The 19,540-nt window shown below is 43.0% G+C and overlaps 2 protein-coding genes across 2 annotated transcripts; one reads left to right on the top strand and one right to left on the bottom strand.

Annotated features, from left to right (window-relative positions):
* Nucleotides 1-1,332: 1,332 nt before the first annotated feature.
* On the bottom strand, nt 1,333-8,779 carry LOC123145106 (MADS-box transcription factor 6). Its single transcript, XM_044564429.1, has 8 exons — nt 8,308-8,779; nt 5,522-5,600; nt 4,312-4,373; nt 4,106-4,205; nt 2,462-2,503; nt 2,085-2,126; nt 1,794-1,963; nt 1,333-1,714 (listed from the first exon to the last, which is right to left on the bottom strand). The coding sequence occupies exons 1-8, from the start codon at nt 8,487-8,489 to the stop codon at nt 1,612-1,614; spliced, it is 780 nt and encodes a 259-aa protein (XP_044420364.1). The 5' UTR covers nt 8,490-8,779; the 3' UTR covers nt 1,333-1,611.
* Nucleotides 8,780-10,309: 1,530 nt separating this feature from the next.
* LOC123141651 (uncharacterized) lies at nt 10,310-15,605 on the top strand. Its single transcript, XM_044560739.1, has 2 exons — nt 10,310-11,336; nt 11,433-15,605. The coding sequence occupies exons 1-2, from the start codon at nt 10,539-10,541 to the stop codon at nt 11,514-11,516; spliced, it is 882 nt and encodes a 293-aa protein (XP_044416674.1). The 5' UTR covers nt 10,310-10,538; the 3' UTR covers nt 11,517-15,605.
* Nucleotides 15,606-19,540: the final 3,935 nt, after the last annotated feature.

Genomic DNA, 19,540 nt, shown 5'->3' with positions numbered 1-19,540 from the left:
TTCTTTTATCTTTTTTTTCTGTTGTAAAACTTTGTGGCGATTTCTTTAATGTAAATCAGGAGGCTCATTGTTTCAAAAATAAAAATCTAATCAACGAAGGTGCAATTGAAAGCAAACAATTCCAGTTCTTGGAACCTATGTGCAACCTCTGATTAATCACCCTTGCTTGCTCAACTAGGCACTATCAGCACCAATGTGGAAACGCTAAAAATCTGACATCGGATTTTTAGGCATGACAAATTTGACGTTTTTCATGGCAATTTATATTGGCACAATGATAGCAAATTTAGTTTGCAATCATGGTAATTTTCCGACAAAAAAGTGAATCGAGCTGGATATGTCATGCTAGCCAACTAAACGTGCCATCCTCGGAGAACATAATTTGGAATGAAAAATGTTTGATTTGCCATGATCAAAATCCGACGTCAGATTTGTAGTAGAGTTTTATTATGGATATGATCAAGATGGTCATACGTGTCTGTCAAGACCTTTTGTGTGCTCGCATGACATAAAGACAACAAGTTGATGACTCTGAATAATTTAAAGAAGATATGTCATTGGACACGCGCGCGCACACACCAATCAACGTATAAGTGATGAGTACACACGACATTCTACCTTACACTTAATTGCGGCAAGTTTTGATTCCAATTGTGCGACAGTACAATAATTCGCACGTATTCTCGAAATGAATAGTGATCGGCCTTTGGTATGTCCTTGTCATCGCATTGAAGAGCTCAACGGCACATTCTGGATGTGATTCAAAAATAAGATTGGTGTGTTGTTCCTTGGCAAGAAAGTTGCACACGTATAGCAATTGTTTATCAACTTTTTTTGGGCGGGGTTGGGGGTCACTAATTACTGAGTCCCATGCGCAACTACTAGTCCATTTAGAGCATCTTCAGCAAGACACCTCTAATTCGATCCCTCAAACGTCCGCCGACACGCGTGTCCGTTTTGAGCCACTATTTGTCCATCTGTGCAGCCATAATCCTTATTTTCTTTCCCATAAGTCCGGTCACTTGAACGTGATTGGTGGAGATGAAAAGAGAGAAATAAAAGAATAAATAAATAAAGAGAAAATGTGGTTCAGGGTGGGGTCGCGTCCGCGAGCCCTCATATACTTCCCATATTTGAGATGGATATGAGGGTTCCCAGACAGCACAGACGTATAGGGATGATATGAGGGGTCTGGTTGAGTCACGTTTTTCCTTCTCTTTCCTGTTCGGTCACTTGACCGGGCGTGTCCGCGGGCATATGAGGGATGGTTTGAGGCGTCCGGCTGTAGATGCTCTTAGTTCAAACAAATGATGAAACACGCATGAGCAATAATTGTCCACAAATTATAGTTTTACTAGATAACTTGGCATGCATGCATGGACGGCTTGGAACTTGCAAGTGTTTTACAAGACCAATGTAGTAGTTCAAATACTCAAAATATAGGAGTAGTTCTTGGTTCTTACTTCTTACACACACAAATAACGAGTAAAAATAAAGAAAGAGGCACGCGCCACGCAGGCTACTTCTCGTGTAGAGCATGCAGGAGCAGCACACGCATTTTATTTGGTTTCTTGGCTGATGGGTAGACAAGCTAACCAGCAGCTCGCTAGCTCAAAGAACCCACCCGAGCATGAAGTTGTTCTCCCCTCCGGGGCCGCTGCTCCGTGGAATATTATTGGCTGCCTGATCAGGAGCCGCGAACTGATGAGGGTACCTGCGGCACATATAATATCAGTTCAGTTGCATGCACGGAAGATGGAACAGGTGTATGCAAGGTGCTCGATCGTAGGTACCCAATTTGCAGAGTGGGTTCACAGTCCATAGCAGCGGAATGATTAGGGTGCTGCTGCTGCTGCTGCTGCATGTGATATGCGGCGGCGCCTTCATCCACGACGGTGCCGGCAGCCCAGGTGATTTGCTGCATGGCCCTGTAGTTGTTGCTGTTGCTGCCTTCAGCGTCGAGCTGCAGACTCGGCAAGAAGCAAAGCAACAGTTAAAAAGGCATAGAAATGCGAATGAAGTTCTTAGTGTTGTGTGTGTGCAGTACAAGTACGAATAATAATATGTGTGAACTATTTATTAACCTTGTGCTTGAGTTGCCTGTTGATGTCTCCCAGCTGACGCTCCTGCATGTGGCAAGTACATACGGTGAGCCTTTGGCGTCTTCGTTCCAAAAAAAAGTACATACGGTGAACTGTATGTGTATAAAAAAATCAACTGATTCTCGGGTGCAACAAACGATATATACAAGAGGATGAACGTGCAAGCTGCTGACCCATACAATGCGGTAAAAGGGTCTGCCAAATGTCCTTTTCGCAATACGTCCCTAGATAGCTAGGTACATTGACAAACTTACGGCAGTGCAAGTCATTCGTAGTAGAAGCGAAGCAGTAGATAACTAGCACACACACGCACACACACATCCACAGGCAAGGCTCGCCCATGCTGCTATGTTACATACCTTCCTGCGAAGTTCCTCCACCTGCTCCATCATAAGTTGTGTCTGCGAACCGATAACTTGGTGAGTATTAAATTGGTAGTTACATGAACAAAGCTAAGAATAACCATTTTCCATACTTCATTTTGACGGGAGTAACTATTTTTCATCGGCCAGTAAGCTAATTAAAGCAATAAAGATGTCTTCAGTTTCTGAAGTTATGCATATATATCTACTTGTAATATTCCTTATCTTTTAAATCCATTTGGACAGATCATAAAACAATACAGTTGTGAAATTTAAATGGATTTTGATATAGAGATATGTGCATATGAACATTATGTGCTCAGAATGATGTATTCCCATGTACCAGAGTATATGAAAATTTCATGCATAAACTATTGGACATTCGGTTAGGCAAATATGCAAAAATAATGCAGCCAATCTTGCAATGGTGCGCATTTGCACCAAACGGCACAAGTTCCTTTTCTTGGGTCTTGCTTCCAGGTTGGAAATTTATACCAGTCATGTATAATAATATCCATGATTTGTTTTGGAAGATTTTGAAGTATTTGGGCATGCCTATTTCTCAAGCGACTAACACGTAGTCATTTCTTAGTAGACAATCTTGAATGTCCCTTCTTTATGTAACAATTAATTGGGTTGTTGGAAATTTTAGGAATAATGTGCAACTTATAATAGAGAAGTTCAAAAGGTAGTTGCACATTTCTAATACCTAAAATATCACAATCTTTTTTGTGCATTGCAGAATCGTTGACTCAATGATGTGCAACCTAGCTTCTTGTTTTTTTTTTTGCGAGAGATGTGCAACACAGCTGACTTAGAAATAACTATTTCTAAGGTGGCTACAAATTGAATATTTTTTTAAAAATGTATGTAAAGCTGGTTTCCTTGGCATGAATTCCTACTCTAAAATGTGATTCATACAAGTGAATAGTACTCCATCTGTAAACTAATATATTAGTTTTAGTGATCTAAACGATCTTATATTAGTTCACAGAGGGAGTAATCATGAAATATATGGCAAATATGTTACCTCTTTCAATTGAAAAGGACCATATCATCCCTTGAGGTTTAATGTTTGTAAACCGAGCACCGCTAGACGTTTTGCAGGGTGGTTTCGCCACTAACATGCTGTATTTGCTCTAAGATAGACTATTTTAAGCTTTGGATGTTCTGTACAGCCTCCAAACCTCAGGGGCAATGTGGACGTTCCCTATTTCTAAAAGAAAACAGCAGGACAGGATCTGCTACTAATTTGTTACCTTGTTTAGAGCCACTGAACCATACCGCCAGAAGCCGCAAGTGAATTTGGTACGGTGTAGATTACTAGAACTGTTTTTTTCCGACAAAACGTACAATCTTTACATCCCAATGAATAGATGAAAATGAGAGCAACTCTAAGAGGGTAATGTAGCTGTCTGAAAAATTTAGATCAAGCACTTATCGGTTATATTAGGTTTTAACTTTCACTAACATAAGGTAGTCATTCTGTACCCATGCATATTCCATATATATTTCAGGTACGGTACTCCTCAATTGTGATCCCAGTGCCATTAATGAATCCAACATTGACTTCATTAATTGTCAAGCCAGTTGGTGCATATAACACATGAATGAATATATGTGAGTTGAATATATTTGAACCTTTCGCTGTCTGGCCAGTGACAGAGAACATTCTAGCTGTTTCTCCAGCTGCTGCAGTTCTTTCACGCTGAGCGGTCCAAGGTCCTCCCCAAGCAAGTGTCTGCTCAAAATAAGCACACGGAGAGTATGTAATCCAAATATCTTAGTCACTTAATTTGAATCTACATTCTGTGAATGAGACATGTAGCTAGAGCCTAGAAGTGGACCTCTGAGTTCGCTGCAAAGCTTCGAATTTTGCCTTTAGCTTTGACATTTCCTGGTACCAGCTCTTCAGAGCAGAAATATACAGCCAAATTAGTTAGATAACCAGAATACTTAAAAGGTTTTAGCTACATGAAATAATGCATCACAAGATTATGTTTGTCGAACCTCTTAAGTTTGTTTAACATGTACTATACACAAATAAATCTATGTGCCTTACTGGACTAACGTGGCATTGACACTACATAATATATGAGTGGCAAATAATGAATCCAAGAGTTTTCAGTGAGAAAAAAGGTCCGTGTACACTTATTACAAAAGTCTTCTACGTACTAATGAAATTAATCCTGGAGGTTAAAACATGCATGATTGATAAGCATAACAATCCAATGGTATTAAGGTTCAAATATGTCAGCCCTATTTTTCGAGACATGTCATGGGGGGAAAATGATAGAACAAAAGGACAAAGTAACAGAGATATGGTAAGGCTATACATTCTCTAAAGTTTCAATTCTTGTATATTCTTTAGAGGTCAAAATTAGTTTACCAGAACTTCATTTAAGCACGTTTTTTAAGTACGTACTGAACCACTGACATTTGTTCCTTGGTATATATATACATATGTACATATGTTGGTGTTATGTTGGGTTTGGATTCTGAAATTAATTGAGAGTCCGATGGATGGTGGACTGCATAGTGAAAATTTTAAAATATGACTGATGTTTCCAGTACATGGATTAAACTCCACAATTAAACAACTTCAGTTTTACAAGAAACTTATTATGCATCATTTCTTCAAGATAAGGGACGACCATAACTCGACATTTCTTATGTCACCACATAAATATGACAGTCTGTTATTTGTTTTACTGCGTTTCTCACTTCGTTTGGTGCTAGCATGAATGCGTAAAAGGATGGATTTTTTTGGCACGTGTCATATATGTTATGTGTAGAAAATAGTTACACGACATGACCAAATAAGTAATGTCCAACGCCTCAGCCCTGGTGGTCTAAAAGAAAATTCCCCTTATATTATCGAGTGACATAAACTAAGGAATATTAGTATTTCTCTTTGATTTTAAATACCAACTATCTAAGACTTGGATATCTGATATATATGACCTAGTATTACTGTATTTAAATAAAAGTTTGAAAATAGTCTGGATATATGAAAATCATGTGGTGGTACAACGACCAATTGATAGATATATATACCTGAGTTTCAGATAGTGCGCCATTGGAATCTTGAGCATTATAGCAGCAGTGTTGGTATCTTTCCAATGTTTTTGTTGTGCTGCGCAAGAAATTTAATTTACAAATAAATTTCTAGCTCTATGGAATTTCAAACATTGATACTTTGATAAATCTCACAAAAAGATATACTGGGGAAATAAAATATATGGGTAGAGTATAGAGCATCTTGATTTCGATAGGTAATTAGCTAATATTAATTACAGTAGTGTTTCCGCATAAGAAGTTAAGATATGGCTCAATAACAATGCATGTGTAGTCAGTTTTTATATGGTTTGTAAGAAGACATTGTATATATATTTTATTAAAAAAATAGTAGTAAATGTGTTATTTAGTGAGTCTGCTCGCATATGGCATTTCCCCACATGTGGCACAAAATTCCTCTAGGATGGGCCGATACTCCAAAATGAGAAACCGTTCTACATACAGATTAGAAGACTTATTCACGATCTTCGGTCATATGACAGAAAATTCATTTTTACTATGGAAAATCAAATAAATCTTTGAACTGTGTCACGTGAGAAAATAAATGTTTTCTTAAAACAACACGGTTAACCTGACAAATAGTAAACTTGGATTTCGTAAATGTTTAGTGCTGCTCTTATTACAAAAAATATTTATTGTAGATTGGCTGCACACACATTAAGATACCATATTTTGTAAGAAAGGAGGGAAAATATCAGTTAACACAGAGCGCTAGAAATGAAGCCACCCTAATTTTTTTAGGGACAAGGTACCCTAAATTTGATGGTCTAAGCACATGATAATGAACTAGAACACATTAACAAAATGAAGAAAGAAGTGGAGTGAAAGATCTACGGGGATAGATACTCAACGACATCCTAAATATCAGTTAACACACGTGCATGCCAGATCTACTGGGACTTTTGCCTTTAGGCCTATCTCTTAGATGAGTGCCATGAGTAAAGCTCAAATGCTTGGTGAAAGTAGCTTCATCTTATGATGCAATAGACAGATATGTGCTCACTTTCTTGAGAGCGCACATGTTTGTAATATTTCAAACAATATTGAGGAATACTAGTATACCTGCATACTTCCCAAAGAACCGTTGTGCACTACTCCCTCTGTCCCAAAATATAAGAACATTTTTAAAACTACATTAGTGTCAAAAACGCTCTTATATGATGGGACGGAGGGAGCAAGACATAGCAGCCATACAAAAAAAAAGAACAGAAAGTGTGATGTAACAAAAGGAAAGATCCAAAGGTGAATGCTCCTAACTAAGAACCACCGGAACTAAGAAGCAAAAAACAAATCAAATACTAGTTACACTTGACCGTAGTCCTACATCTAGTTTGGACGATTACCACCATCTCAGAAAACTTAGTATGGATTAATTAGCAGGCACTAGATAAAAATAAGATGCTCAGTATACGATTTGCTACCACGCGTACACAATACAAATACGCAAATGAAAATATTAGTGCCAGACATCATTCCTGCCCCAACGGAGATATAACATGGGAAAATAAACTGCTTTTTTGGTAATAAAGAAACTGCTTTGGTACATAAAGAACAGGCAAACAGAAACTAGATCTGCCACATTAGTAAAAGAAAATTGCAACACAGAAATAACATGGGAGAGCAAGCAATTTCCAGGAGCAGTAAACTGCAAAGACAGATTAATAATTGTACTACGGCAGCACTCATCAGCATAAAATGAGGAAAGGAACAAGAAGAAAAGCAAAATGCACTGTCTCCCGACATCTTTTGACCACACTACTATAAGAGGAAACTGATGCGTGCTTGAGAATAAGATCAATTATGGGAAGAAGGAAATAAGGTGAAGTTACTTTTGCTTGAACTTCACAGAGCCAGACTGTGGATACATGAAGAGAACCTTAGAGAAAATGAACCAAGACAAGAAAAGGAGACAACGAAAGGAGATTGAACAAGAAAAAGGGAAAAGGGGAAGGATCTCGATTTCAGCACTGAAAATGTTGATTTAAAGATTCTCCCTATAGGCAAAATCTAAATCTCTCTTTAGACAAAAAATCATCCTGCAAGAATCTCATAAAAAAACATAAAATCAAATCAAAACAAAACAAAAATTTCCTTGGTGAGAAACATGGCATGAAATCGGATGGAAAGATGATGCGCAGAAGGGTGAAGAACAAGCAACCAACTCATGACACATGTATACTCAGATCGGGCCAGATCGGCTGGCGCTGCCTCAAGCCCAGGGCAAAACAAGTACCAAATCGAACGTTTATACTGCAGTATTTTAATACCCCGGATCAAAATGGAAAGAGCATGCCTCCCCTTTCCCCTCGCAGCCCCCCGACTTCTCTATTGCTCCACACAAAAACAATCCCAGCTCTCTACTAGCTGAGCAATTAACTAAGGTGTTCTCTGACACACACCAGCACGGAGGATGGCCGCTCCGGAGAAGCTGGAAGAAAGAGGTAAAGGGTGTAGGGTTCGTAGATCTGCGGAAAAGATGCCTCATGCTAGTTACGGATCCACCCCTCCGGGTTATAAGAACACCGCCATGCCCCTATAGTAGCATGCGTAGCAGGAATAAAATAGCTTTGCGTAGCCAAAGCGCAGGAACTACTACTACAAAGCGTAGCTCGGCTACGTGCTACCAAAAACCACGAAACAGCGGCAAAGGAAAGCATCAGAAAAGAAGAAAATTGTGCAAGGTGAACAGCAGATCTGCATGCAGCAAGACTAATCAGCCGATGATGCAAGGGAGGGGAGCGCGTTGATTTTATGTATGTGTGTACCCGGCGCTGCCGAACTCGTAGAGCTTGCCGCGGCTGGAGAAGATGATGAGCGCCACCTCGGCGTCGCAGAGCACGGAGAGCTCGTAGGCCTTCTTGAGCAGGCCGTTGCGGCGCTTGGAGAAGGTGACCTGCCGATTGATCTTGTTCTCGATGCGCTTCAGCTCGACCCTTCCCCTCCCCATGATCTCCTCCTCCTCCTCCTCCTTCCAAGCAAGCAAGCAAGCAAAGCTCTACCGATCAGCAAGCTAGCTCTGCGCTCTTCCTCCTGCGGCGGTTCTGATGCGCAACCTACTAGCGCATAGGGCTTGGGATGGGGAGCGATGGTGCCCCAGCGAGCATATAATGAGCCGGGAAGGGGGCGCGGGATATTAGCGGAGGCAAGGGGAAAAAGGGGAGCAATGGTGGGTACTGTTACTGTAGCTCGGTGCTGGTTTCTTGCGTCGATCTCGCTTGACACATCCCTGTCGCGCGCCCTCTCTCTCTCGACTTTAAAGGAGGGTAACTTTGGGGCGGGGCGGGGCAGTTACCACGGGTTTACCCTAACTGGAAGCACGGGCCGGAATGAGGGCGATCCAATGCTGCGCCCCCCACGCCACAAATACACACGTCGCTCTGCAGGGGCGATGGGTGCATGTGCGCATACACCAGGGAGGGGGAGCGGAGCCGCGCCATCCTACGCCGCCCCTCCTAGACTTAACCCGAACCATGTATGTCGCCACCTACTGGTCCATTTGGACCACCTCCTCGGCCGGTGGAGGATGCCCCAAAAATAAAGAGGCAGGAACTTCCCGGCTTAAGCCATGGGGCGATGATCTGTTTCATCTAGTATAAACCCTATAAGCGGTTCGTTTGGTGCTAGCTAGCTAGTACTTGTGCCTCGCGTACTCCTCCAGAAACCAAGTTCTCTAATGCTACCTAGTTCCTGGTTGGCTGCAAGAAGTTTTGTTAACCTGAGATAATTAACCTAACCACCTTATGTTGCACAATCCTAAGCTCAAAAGAGTTGCGGTCCAAAGGTATATGTACTAGGAGGCAGATTGGTCGACGATGACGAGCGACCGAGACGTGCGATGGCGAGTCTCCTTCGCCGCCGACCTGATGACGGGCGCTCTCCGGTTCGTCGACGGGGAGGTCGTACTTCGTCGAGGGGCACTGCGACTCGTTCTCTTAGACGAGCGCGGTATCATCGTGGACGCGCGATATCTCCGCGAGGGCGAGTCCATCGACATTGGAGACATGATCTCGTTTCCCTGCTACTTCGCGAAGGTTCGAGATCGTCTGCCGGCGGCGGGCTCGTCGGCGGGAGATACGGTGGAGGATGCGAGGCGACCAGGCGCGGTACACGGAAACAACGAGGGGCGGTACACGGAGGACCGGGTGCGGTGCGGCACGGGCACGACCTCGCGCCCCCACCCATCCATGGTGGATGGGCGACACGTGGGTGCACATCCAAACATCCATTCTCGGCCACGGGCTCGCGGTGAGGGTATAAATCATCCGCCCCGCCCCCTACTTGACCTAGACTCCGCCCTCGCCCACTTCTGGACGGCGGAAAAAAACCCTAGATCGAGATCTGGAGAGGAGTGGGGGTGGTGGAGAGGCAAGGTGGGTGGAGATCCTCGATCCTTTGCGGAGGTAGCTGCCTCGCCCCCCATGGCGGCTGATGCGGGGCGCGGGTATTTGGGGGGAGCGGCGTCAAGGCGCGGATGCGGGCCGTGCGAGGCGCGGCATGGGTCGCGGTGCGGGGAGGAACGGCGGTCGCGGCAACGGCCGTGGCGACGACAAGAGCAAGTACTCCTGGAAGCGGAGCGAGGGCGACGGCGACCGCACCATCTCTGCCTCGTCCAATCCCAGCTCTGCTACGGCGGACACCTCGTGCTGGGATGCGGCTGCGGCTACCAGGCGCCATGAACCTCAAGATGGTGGTGTCTGGGTGGAGAAGCAGCGCTCGGTGATGGCGTCGGAGGACACATGAAGCGGCCAGACTTCGTCCCCGATTCGCCGCCCGCATGGTAAGAAGAACATCACTCAGGTGCCTCCTACCAAAAACCCTATCCCCTGCCCCATATGCAAATCGAATGAACATCCTCCTGCTTGATGCCCTCAAGTTTTCTGTGAGCGGTGTAACAAATTAGGGCATCTGGCTTCTGTTTGCACGTCATTCATTCCTTGGGAGTGTATTGCCCCAATGTGTGCTTTTCAGTCTAAGGGGCAGGGATTTTACTACATTCATGATTCCTGCACGGCTAGTCAGCTTAAGGAGAGGTCCAATAATATTGTTGTTACCATTTGTTGAGGGTGAGACGTCGACCAGGCAGATGGAGTTGGATTTATCCGACTACCTTGCTACAGGATGGCGCTGTTCAGCCCATGCCATTGGTCCTGGGGTGTTTGTAGTTCGATTTCCTAACCCTCGAGCTGTTGCGCAAATCTTCTATGTGGGAAATGTTACTCTGAAAACGAGTGGGGCTGTTATACATGCCACTCAGTGGTCTTCAGCTGTGGGATCGAAAGGAATCATGGAAGTTGCATGGGTGAGGGTGATCAATGTCCCACTGGATAAAAGAAGTGAAAGAAACATAGCATTTGTGGCTTCACTGGTGGGGGTTCCACTGGAAATTGATACTGCAACCTTACATCGCCCTGCTTCTGTGCGTGTGAAATTAGGGTGCAGAAATGTTGACGCTATACCTGGGATAGCGGAGTCAGTTTTGGGAGGGCATTTCTATGATTTTGCTTATGAGGTGGAGCAGGTGCTGATCAGGGATCCTAATCGTGGAAAAAATGAGATAAGGGTGCCTCCTAACTCTGATGAAGGGAACCATAAAAAAACTAAGCAAGATGTGAATCCTGGAGCTCAGAGGGGCAGCACTTCGACTGGGCTTGGAGGGAAATCTCTCCCCATTCCCCAACGAGAAGTTCCCGGCCCGATTCAGGAATCACAGGAGAGTATAGAGTCTGATGACTCTCTCCATACTACACTTATTGAAACTATGAAATATGAGCATGAGCAGGGAGTGAAAGAAAAAGTAAGTACATCTTTCCAACAGGTCCTGATGAGACCTAATCCTGAGTATAAAGAAAGAGTGAAAACCTATTCTGATGTGGTTAAATCCTTGCCATAGGTTGTGGAGGTGGTGGGGCACCATGATTCAGCGCTGAAAGTGATCAGTGATTACAGGGTGGAGTCCCCTGAGATGAATGTTTAGGTGATCCCCACCCCCCCTTTAGTCACTGAGGAGAATTTGCACTTCAGTTTGAGGAATGTGCAGAGTAAGCTAGAGCGTGTGGAGGACAAGGCTGCAGCTGCGGCAAAAAAGAGGAACATGGAAGGTAATAATTTGAAACATAACTCTTTTGATGCCTTATCAGATCCTGTCCTCATTCTTAGAGCTGTTAAGATGGGTGTTGATATCCCAGATTCTGATTTTGCTAATATTGACATTTTAAGAGAACGGGGAAGAACCAGAAATAGGGACTCCTTGGGTGACAAGGTAGATAATAAAAATGATAATAATAATATCCTGTTATTGACTAATGGAAAAGGAGATCAGACCCCCTTGGACATGAGATGGAGTGAGAAAAATGAGGTGGATGAGGAACCTTTTACTATAGTTCGGTCTAGAAAGAAAAAAGAAAGAAAGAGTAATATTGTCATATCTAGACCTGTAACTAGGAGTCAAAAAGGAAAGAAAGATCCTGAGAAAAACAATGGCAGCCCTACCTTGCCTCCTGGTAGGAATGCCAAACGGGGGAGAAAACCTAATGTGGTTAAATGAATGGTATATTTTGGAATTGTAGGGGAGCAGGTAAAAGTGGAATGAGTACCTGTTTCTCCGACATGATTAAAGATCATTCCCTAGATTTCCTTTGCCTTCAAGAGACTAAGAAAAAGAATTTCCCTCCCAAAATTATTAGGAAAATAGACCCTGCAGCTCGATTTGATTGGAATTGGATTCCATCAATTGGCAAGGCAGGGGGGATTCTTTGTGGTGTTACGAGAGAGACCTTAGAAGTTATATCTTGGATCCCTGGTAGATTTTGCTTGCAAGCCAACCTGTATGATATTAACCTCAAGAGTGTCTGGGCTCTCATTACAGTTTATGGAGCAGCCCACGACGACAGTAAAGATGATTTCCTTGTAGAACTAGCCTCAATGTGTGCTCGCACGCAAGTTCCGTACATAGTGGGTGGTGATTTTAATATCCTTAGAAAGAATTGTGACAAAAACAAAACCTTGAATCGATCCCCTTATATGGATAAATTCAATTCCATTATAGGTTCGTTAAACCTTCGGGAGATTTACATGGGAGGAGGCAAATACACGTGGACTAATAATCAAAAACACCCTACCCTTGAGAAACTTGATAGAGTTTTGATGAGTTTTGACTGGGAGGACTTGTTTCCTTTGGTTACCGTTCGTAAGTTGGTTAGGGATGTTTCCGACCACAATCCACTTCTCTTGTCCTCGGGAGTGGATAAAAAAAATATGCCCCACCAACATGAGTTCAGATTTGAACTTAGTTGGCTGCGAGACGAAAATTTCTACCCCACTGCCAAGAGGATCTGGGAACAACCAGTCCGAGCTGATGATCCTATTGATATTCTTTATATCAAACTGAAACGGCTCAAAAAGTACTTTAAAGGGTGGGGTTCCAATGTCTTTGGTCATGCTAAGAAAAGAAAAAAAGAAATCAAATTGGAATTGGAAGGGATCGAACGTAAAGAAGAAGAAGGACCGCTCGACCCTGATTTATATGAGAGGAAAACAGGCTTACAAACAGAGCTCAGTGATATCCTTTTTAATGAGGAGTTATATTGGCTAGAACAATCAAATGAGCGATGGCTTTTAAAAGGTGATCTTAATACAACCTTTTATCATAGGGTGGCGAATGGTAAGAAGAGGAAGAACACGATTCAATCCCTCACAGACGGGGAAGTTGTGATTGAGGGGACCACCAACCTTTTAGCTCATGCTACTTCCTACTATAAGGAACTATTTGGCCCTGCTAGAGGAAACCTCTTTCACCTATCTCCTAATATGTGGGCTGAAAGTGAGAAACTAACTGAGGACGATAATATTTTGCTCACTAGTAAATTCATTGAGGAAGAAGTGAAAAAAGCACTTTTCGACATGAAGAGCAACCGAGCCCCTGGCCCGGATAGCATACCAGCGGAGTTTTATAAACACTGCTGGGAATTTGTGAAACAAGATATTATGCAATTGTTTGATGCTTTTCATAACAACACTTTAGATGTGGCTCGTTTGAACTATGGGGTGATAACTCTTATCCCGAAAGTGAATGGAGTCAAAAAAATCCAGCAATATAGACCAATCTGCCCCCTGCGGTGTCCATACAAACTTATCACCAAAGGTTTGGACAACAGAGCGACCATTTTTGCTGATATCCTCACCAGCAAGCATCAAAATGCCTTTATAAAACATAGGAACATTATGGATGGTATTTTGACCCTTCATGAAATTCTTCACCATACGCAACGAAAGAAAAAAATTGGCCTGGTGCTGAAACTCGATTTCGAAAAAGCCTACGATAAAATCAATTGGGATTTCCTTCTTGAGTGCCATAAAAGCAGAGGGTTTGGCCCTGTGTGGTGTGGCTGGATCCACAAAATCCTTAGGAATGGGACCATTAACATTAAGTTGAATAATGAAAATGGCCCCTATTTCCAGAGCTGCAAAGGAGTGCGACAAGGGGACCCGCACTCGCCTTTTTTGTTCAATATGGCTGTAGAAGCCCTATCTAAAATGATCCTTAATGCTCAGAAAGAGAAAATGCTGACAGGCCTGGCCCCGGACCTGATCAATGGGGGTGTGGCTATCCTCCAATATGCAGACGATACTGTCATTTGCTTTGAGCATGACAAAGAAGCTGCGGTTAATTTGAAACTCTTGCTTTATATATTTGAGCTCATGTCGGGGCTTAAAATAAATTTCCTAAAGAGTGAAATCTTATACATAGGGGGGGATGATGGCATACTTACCTTTTACTCTGAGCTCTTCAATTGCCAAATTGGCCACTTTCCTATGAAATACTTAGGGGTTCCTGTGAGTTATTCCACTCTCCGTGCGTTAGATTGGAACTTTGTGGATGATAAATTCCTCAAACGCTGTGAATCATGGATTGGAAATGCAGCATCTTCAGGGGGAAGACTGACCTTACTCAATTCTTCCCTTACTAGCATCATATTCTACTACATGTCTATGTTTATGCTATCTAAGAAGGTTATTGAAAAATTAGATAAGCATAGAAAAAAGTTCTTTTGGCAAGAGACTGATGGTCGGAAAAGATATCACTTGGTCAAGTGGTCTAGAATATGTAGATCCAAAAACAAAGGGGGGCTGGGAGTTAAAGATCTACATAGACAGAATATCAGTCTCCTCAGCAAGTGGTGGTGGAAACTGGAAACCCAGCAAGGCCTTTGGCAGGAGATAATTCGTGCTAAGTATTTCAGAAATGATACGGTCCCCTCGGTGAAAAGTAAATTCGGGGATTCCCCCATCTGGAGAGCTATTATGAAAGTAAAGGAAAAATATTTGGCAGGCAGGGAAGTGATCTTAAACTCTGGGAATGTAGCCAGAATTTGGAATGATCCATTTAGAGGTGCTGCTCCTTTGCGTGATAAATTTCCGGCCTTATTCAACATTTGTAATTATCAGGAAATTACTGTTGCTGAATTTAAAAACTTTGAGGGTAATGACCTTTTTAGAAGAAATCTTCATCCTCCCCTCACGGATCAGTGGAACAATCTGGTTGTGGTGGTTAATTCCTGGCATTTATCTGATGAGGCTAATCAGATTAGCTTGTCTTTGGGTAAAAAAGGTAAATTCTCGACCAAATCGGTCTACGACTATTTGGAAAGATCCCTGGCTGGATGTGATTATAGATGGATCTGGAAAGCAATAATCCCCCTCAAAATCCAAATATTTCTTTGGCAAGTGTTCCAAGACGCGGTTCTGACTAGAGATGTCATGAGAAGGCGTAACTGGGCAGGCGATCGTAAATGCTCGTTTTGCAATAATGTGGAAACTTCACAACACCTTTTCTTTACCCGCCCTCTTGCTCGGGTGGTCTGGAGGACGGTCGGGTGTGTGTTGGGCACGTCTCTCTGTCCGAACAACATCTGGCAGTACTTCTCCTGGTTTTACAATTTCCTTCCTGATGGAGCTAAATTTTACACCTCTGGTTTGGCAGCAGTTTGTTGGGCAATCTGCAACAGTCGTAACCAGGCTACTTTTGAACACAAAGATCTCAAAATCCCTTTTAATGTGGTGTATGCTGCTTGTGGTTTTTTGACGTACTGGGCAGGTTTGAGGGCTGGTGATGATCGGGAGGCCATGGAGCGCGGATCCAAGATGCTCAGGTCCAGTGCTTCGACGGTGATGAGAATCTGCACGGCTCCAACCAAATCAGCGACGAACTGACCCCCCCTCCATCAATTTGAGGCTTCGAGCTTTCTTCTGTCAGGATAGGCTACCTCACTCCTGCGCGAGTGCTCTGTTTGCTCGTCTGTGAGCCTGTGGGCATGGTGGTATTATACTGTTTTGGGTTCCTTTTGGAGACTACCTTTTGTTTAGGTCCTAGAGGTTTGCGTGATCACAGGTGTCACTGGGTTTTCGCCCCGCAATGAGCTGCTCGATGACGAGTACTCATGGTGGGTTTCCCAGTGGTGCCTTGAACTCGCCTTACCCCTTTCTAGCTTCCTTATGTTGAGTGTGGCTTTTGGGTCTTTGGTTACTGAACTATGTATTTCCGTTATGCTTATAATGGAAAGGGGTTAAGGCCCGGTTAAAAAAAAGGTATATGTACTTTTAGCACAACACAAAGTTGTGCATATGCTCTTAGATACTACTAGTACTTTCTAATTTAGATATCTTCTACTGTTGTCCTTTGGCTGTCTAATTAAGGTCTCAATTGATTTATCTGTTTCCATCTTACAAATGGTCAATGTTGGTCCAACTATGATTACGTATGACTGAGATTTGAGGACCAAATTGAACAAGACATAGACAATCTCACTTCTCAAAATTATCATTTGAAACGTCGGAGAAGTACGCACACACATTCATGATTGTGATGGTAATGTAATATATATTAATTCAAATTGATGTATAGTTATGTACATCAATGTATATTAGCACACGATACGTCGCAAGAATCCTACCCGATAAGAAACATGGTGTGAAAATAAACACCTATAGTATCAACAAATGGTTTTATTCACAACCACATGCGATCGTTTTAGGTGGTCCTATCCATATTGAAGGAACCGACATTATGAAATGCTTATCCATTTATGCCGGTTCCTTCATATATATGACAAAGTCTAAGACTGAAAGCCATATATGTAAGACAAAGTTCACAAACATCATAATATATGCATATCATGAAGCACAGATTGAAACTTTGCTAGGAGAAAAAAGTCTAATTTTCATGGCTACGTTGTTACCTTTTGGAATAATGAGATGCAGGAAAGCAAATGTCTCATGCTTGATACTCCATGCATCTCCTTTAAACAAGGGCCTCATGGCATCTCCAAGAAATAGCTCGTCACGACATCTCCAAGAAGTGGGTCTCTATCTCTATGGTCAACTGCTGCTCATAAAACCCTGATTAAAATACAAAAAACCACGGGAATGGCCCGATATCCCCTATATAAGAGCTCCATTTTTGGTATTGTTTCTATTCATATTAGCCATGGGGATAAGGGGCATCTCCCCATTTTCGTTCCCCTTGGACGAGAAGAGAGGGCAAGAGCAACAGAGGAGGAGACGCATGCTAGGGTGTTTTATCTATTACAGGTAATACAACTAAGTGAAAACTTTTTCAACATAGTGAGACAACCCCAAAGTCATGTCTCAATGTAGTGTTCGAGATATTTGCCATACCACACAAGCTCACTGTAGTCGGCGCATGAATCAATTCGACTTATTCATTCTCAACTCCAATCGGAAAGCTATGGTTCAGCTCTGCTCTGACTCGAAGTTGAATCTCTAAGGAAGATCGTGGATCGAATGCACACATTAAAGCTAGCTAGCTAGAGCTAGAGGATATAAGCGTCAAACAAGGGGAATCTCATCATCTTGCTTCGCTGTTTCTGCAGCAGCTTTGCGACAAGGTTAATGTTTCTTAAGCCGTGTTGATATGGACTCAATTATGTGGACATATTTTGTTGTTGCATTTATTTGCATTGTAGCAAACTTTGATACATGATGGATGTAATCTGTGTAATTTCCTATTGTGAAGTGCATCTTTATTGTTAATTACTATATGTTGCTTTCCGTGGTCCGCAATGGACAAAACGTACAATTAGTTGTTAACGTGCTGAAATAACCATGGGCTAAAAAAACTGAAAGCCCATGAGGCCACGAATGGGCTGAAAGATGTTGTGGGCCGCAGATGAGCCAAAAGCACTACGGGCTATAATTGGACCCAAACACATGATGGGTCGTTAAGGGGGCAAAAGACATCACGACCGAAAATAGTCTGAAAGACATGACATGGCGTTATGGGCCTAAAGACAACGCATGTCTTTTAATGGGCGCAAAGAGATGACGGGTCGTTAACGGGTCGAAAGACATCATGTTCCAGAAATGTCCCAAGGCCTAAGTTAGGCGAGAACCACCAGGGGCCATTAACAAGCCAAAACATAGCATATACCAAAAAATGTCCTAGAGACACCACGAGCTAGTAATGGTACAAAAGACACCAATGGTTGTAAATTGCCCGAGAAGGACCACGGGACTTTAATGGGCCGAAAGACACCATCGGCCATATATGGGCTATAAGAACCAATGGGGTGTAATCATGCCAATGACCCACATGCGGTAATGGCCTGAATTCACACACGTCCTAGTGTGTCTTATGAACCTGGGTCGTAAATGGGATATCTCCACGCAAGCCCTTAGTGGGCCTTCCGTGGGCAAGATCCTCTTAGTTTTTGATTATTTACCATGGGGGTTTAAACATGCCTTTGAGTGGACACCCTTTTTAACTTAAGGGAAAATTGATCGATGTCATTGGCGAAAGTTGGATATTTATCCTACCACTCAAACGTTGTCTCTGGCATACGAGTAAAAATACAACGCATGATGATATTTCTCTCAACTTCACTCAGGGATAGGTTCCTAGTTAAGCATCAATATAGATCTAACTCCCGAATAACTTGGACCCCCATTAATAGTACGGTTTCCCAATGACTCAATGAATAAAATGAAACTATGAAAAATAACTACATCTTCATGTCGTCTTCATTTTTCTTCGTTGTAGTCTATTGTTCCTCGAACAGCCATCAGACCAATTGCGTCAACACAACAATTTTTAGGGGTCATCTCGCACATGCAATCTCCTCGAAAGGATAATGCTGAAATTAAGCTCAGCCATGTTCTATGCAGCGCAAATTATCTTCACAGAAGTTTTAGCAAACTTCTCAATAACTCCAGGGACCATTTTACTTTGTGTGCACTAGCAAACACATTAGTCCCTCAAATTCTTTCCCAACAATCTCCAAAACACTCAAGAGTCACTAAATTGTACCAATAGTGCCTTTAATATGTTGAATGGAAATATATAGATGAGCATTGCCGGCAAAGCTTCCTTTGCCGAGAACCAGAACACAGGGACTCGGTAAAGTCTTTGCCGAGTGCTAAAACGTGAATCCGGGAAAGAAGAGAGACTTGACGGGCTGGACGGAGACGGTGAGTGCCACGTTGCAAAAACTTTGCCGAGTACTTGCGATAGGCACTCGACAAACATGAAAGCCCATGGTGAGACATGTCGACTCAATTATTTGCTGAGTTTGTCATTTGCCGAGTGGCCCACTCGGTGATACGGTGCCCAGGCAAGCCCCAACGGCCCCTTTTTGCTGAGATTGTTGGGAAACGTTGCCTGGAAAACAAAAATTTTCTACGCACATGCAAGATCTATCCATGGAGATGCATAGAAACGAGAGGGGAAGAGTGTGTCTATGTACCCTCGTAGACCGTAAGCGGAAGCGTTTAACAAGACGGTTGATATAGTCGAACTTCTTCGCGCTCCAATCGATCAAGTACCTAACGTACGACACCTCCGTGTTCTGCACACGTTTAGCTCAGTGACATCCTCCGCCTTCTTGATCCAGCAAGACGGCGAGGTAGTAGATGAGTTCCGACAGCATGACGGCCTGGTCACGGTGATGGTGAAGTGATCTCCGCAGAGCTTCGCCTAAGCACTAC

Source organism: Triticum aestivum, chromosome 6D (genome assembly GCF_018294505.1).
Source record: "Triticum aestivum cultivar Chinese Spring chromosome 6D, IWGSC CS RefSeq v2.1, whole genome shotgun sequence".
NCBI lineage: Eukaryota > Viridiplantae > Streptophyta > Magnoliopsida > Poales > Poaceae > Triticum > Triticum aestivum.
The sequence above is the reverse complement of the archived record's forward strand: the minus strand, read 5'-3'. Positions and strand labels throughout refer to the sequence as shown.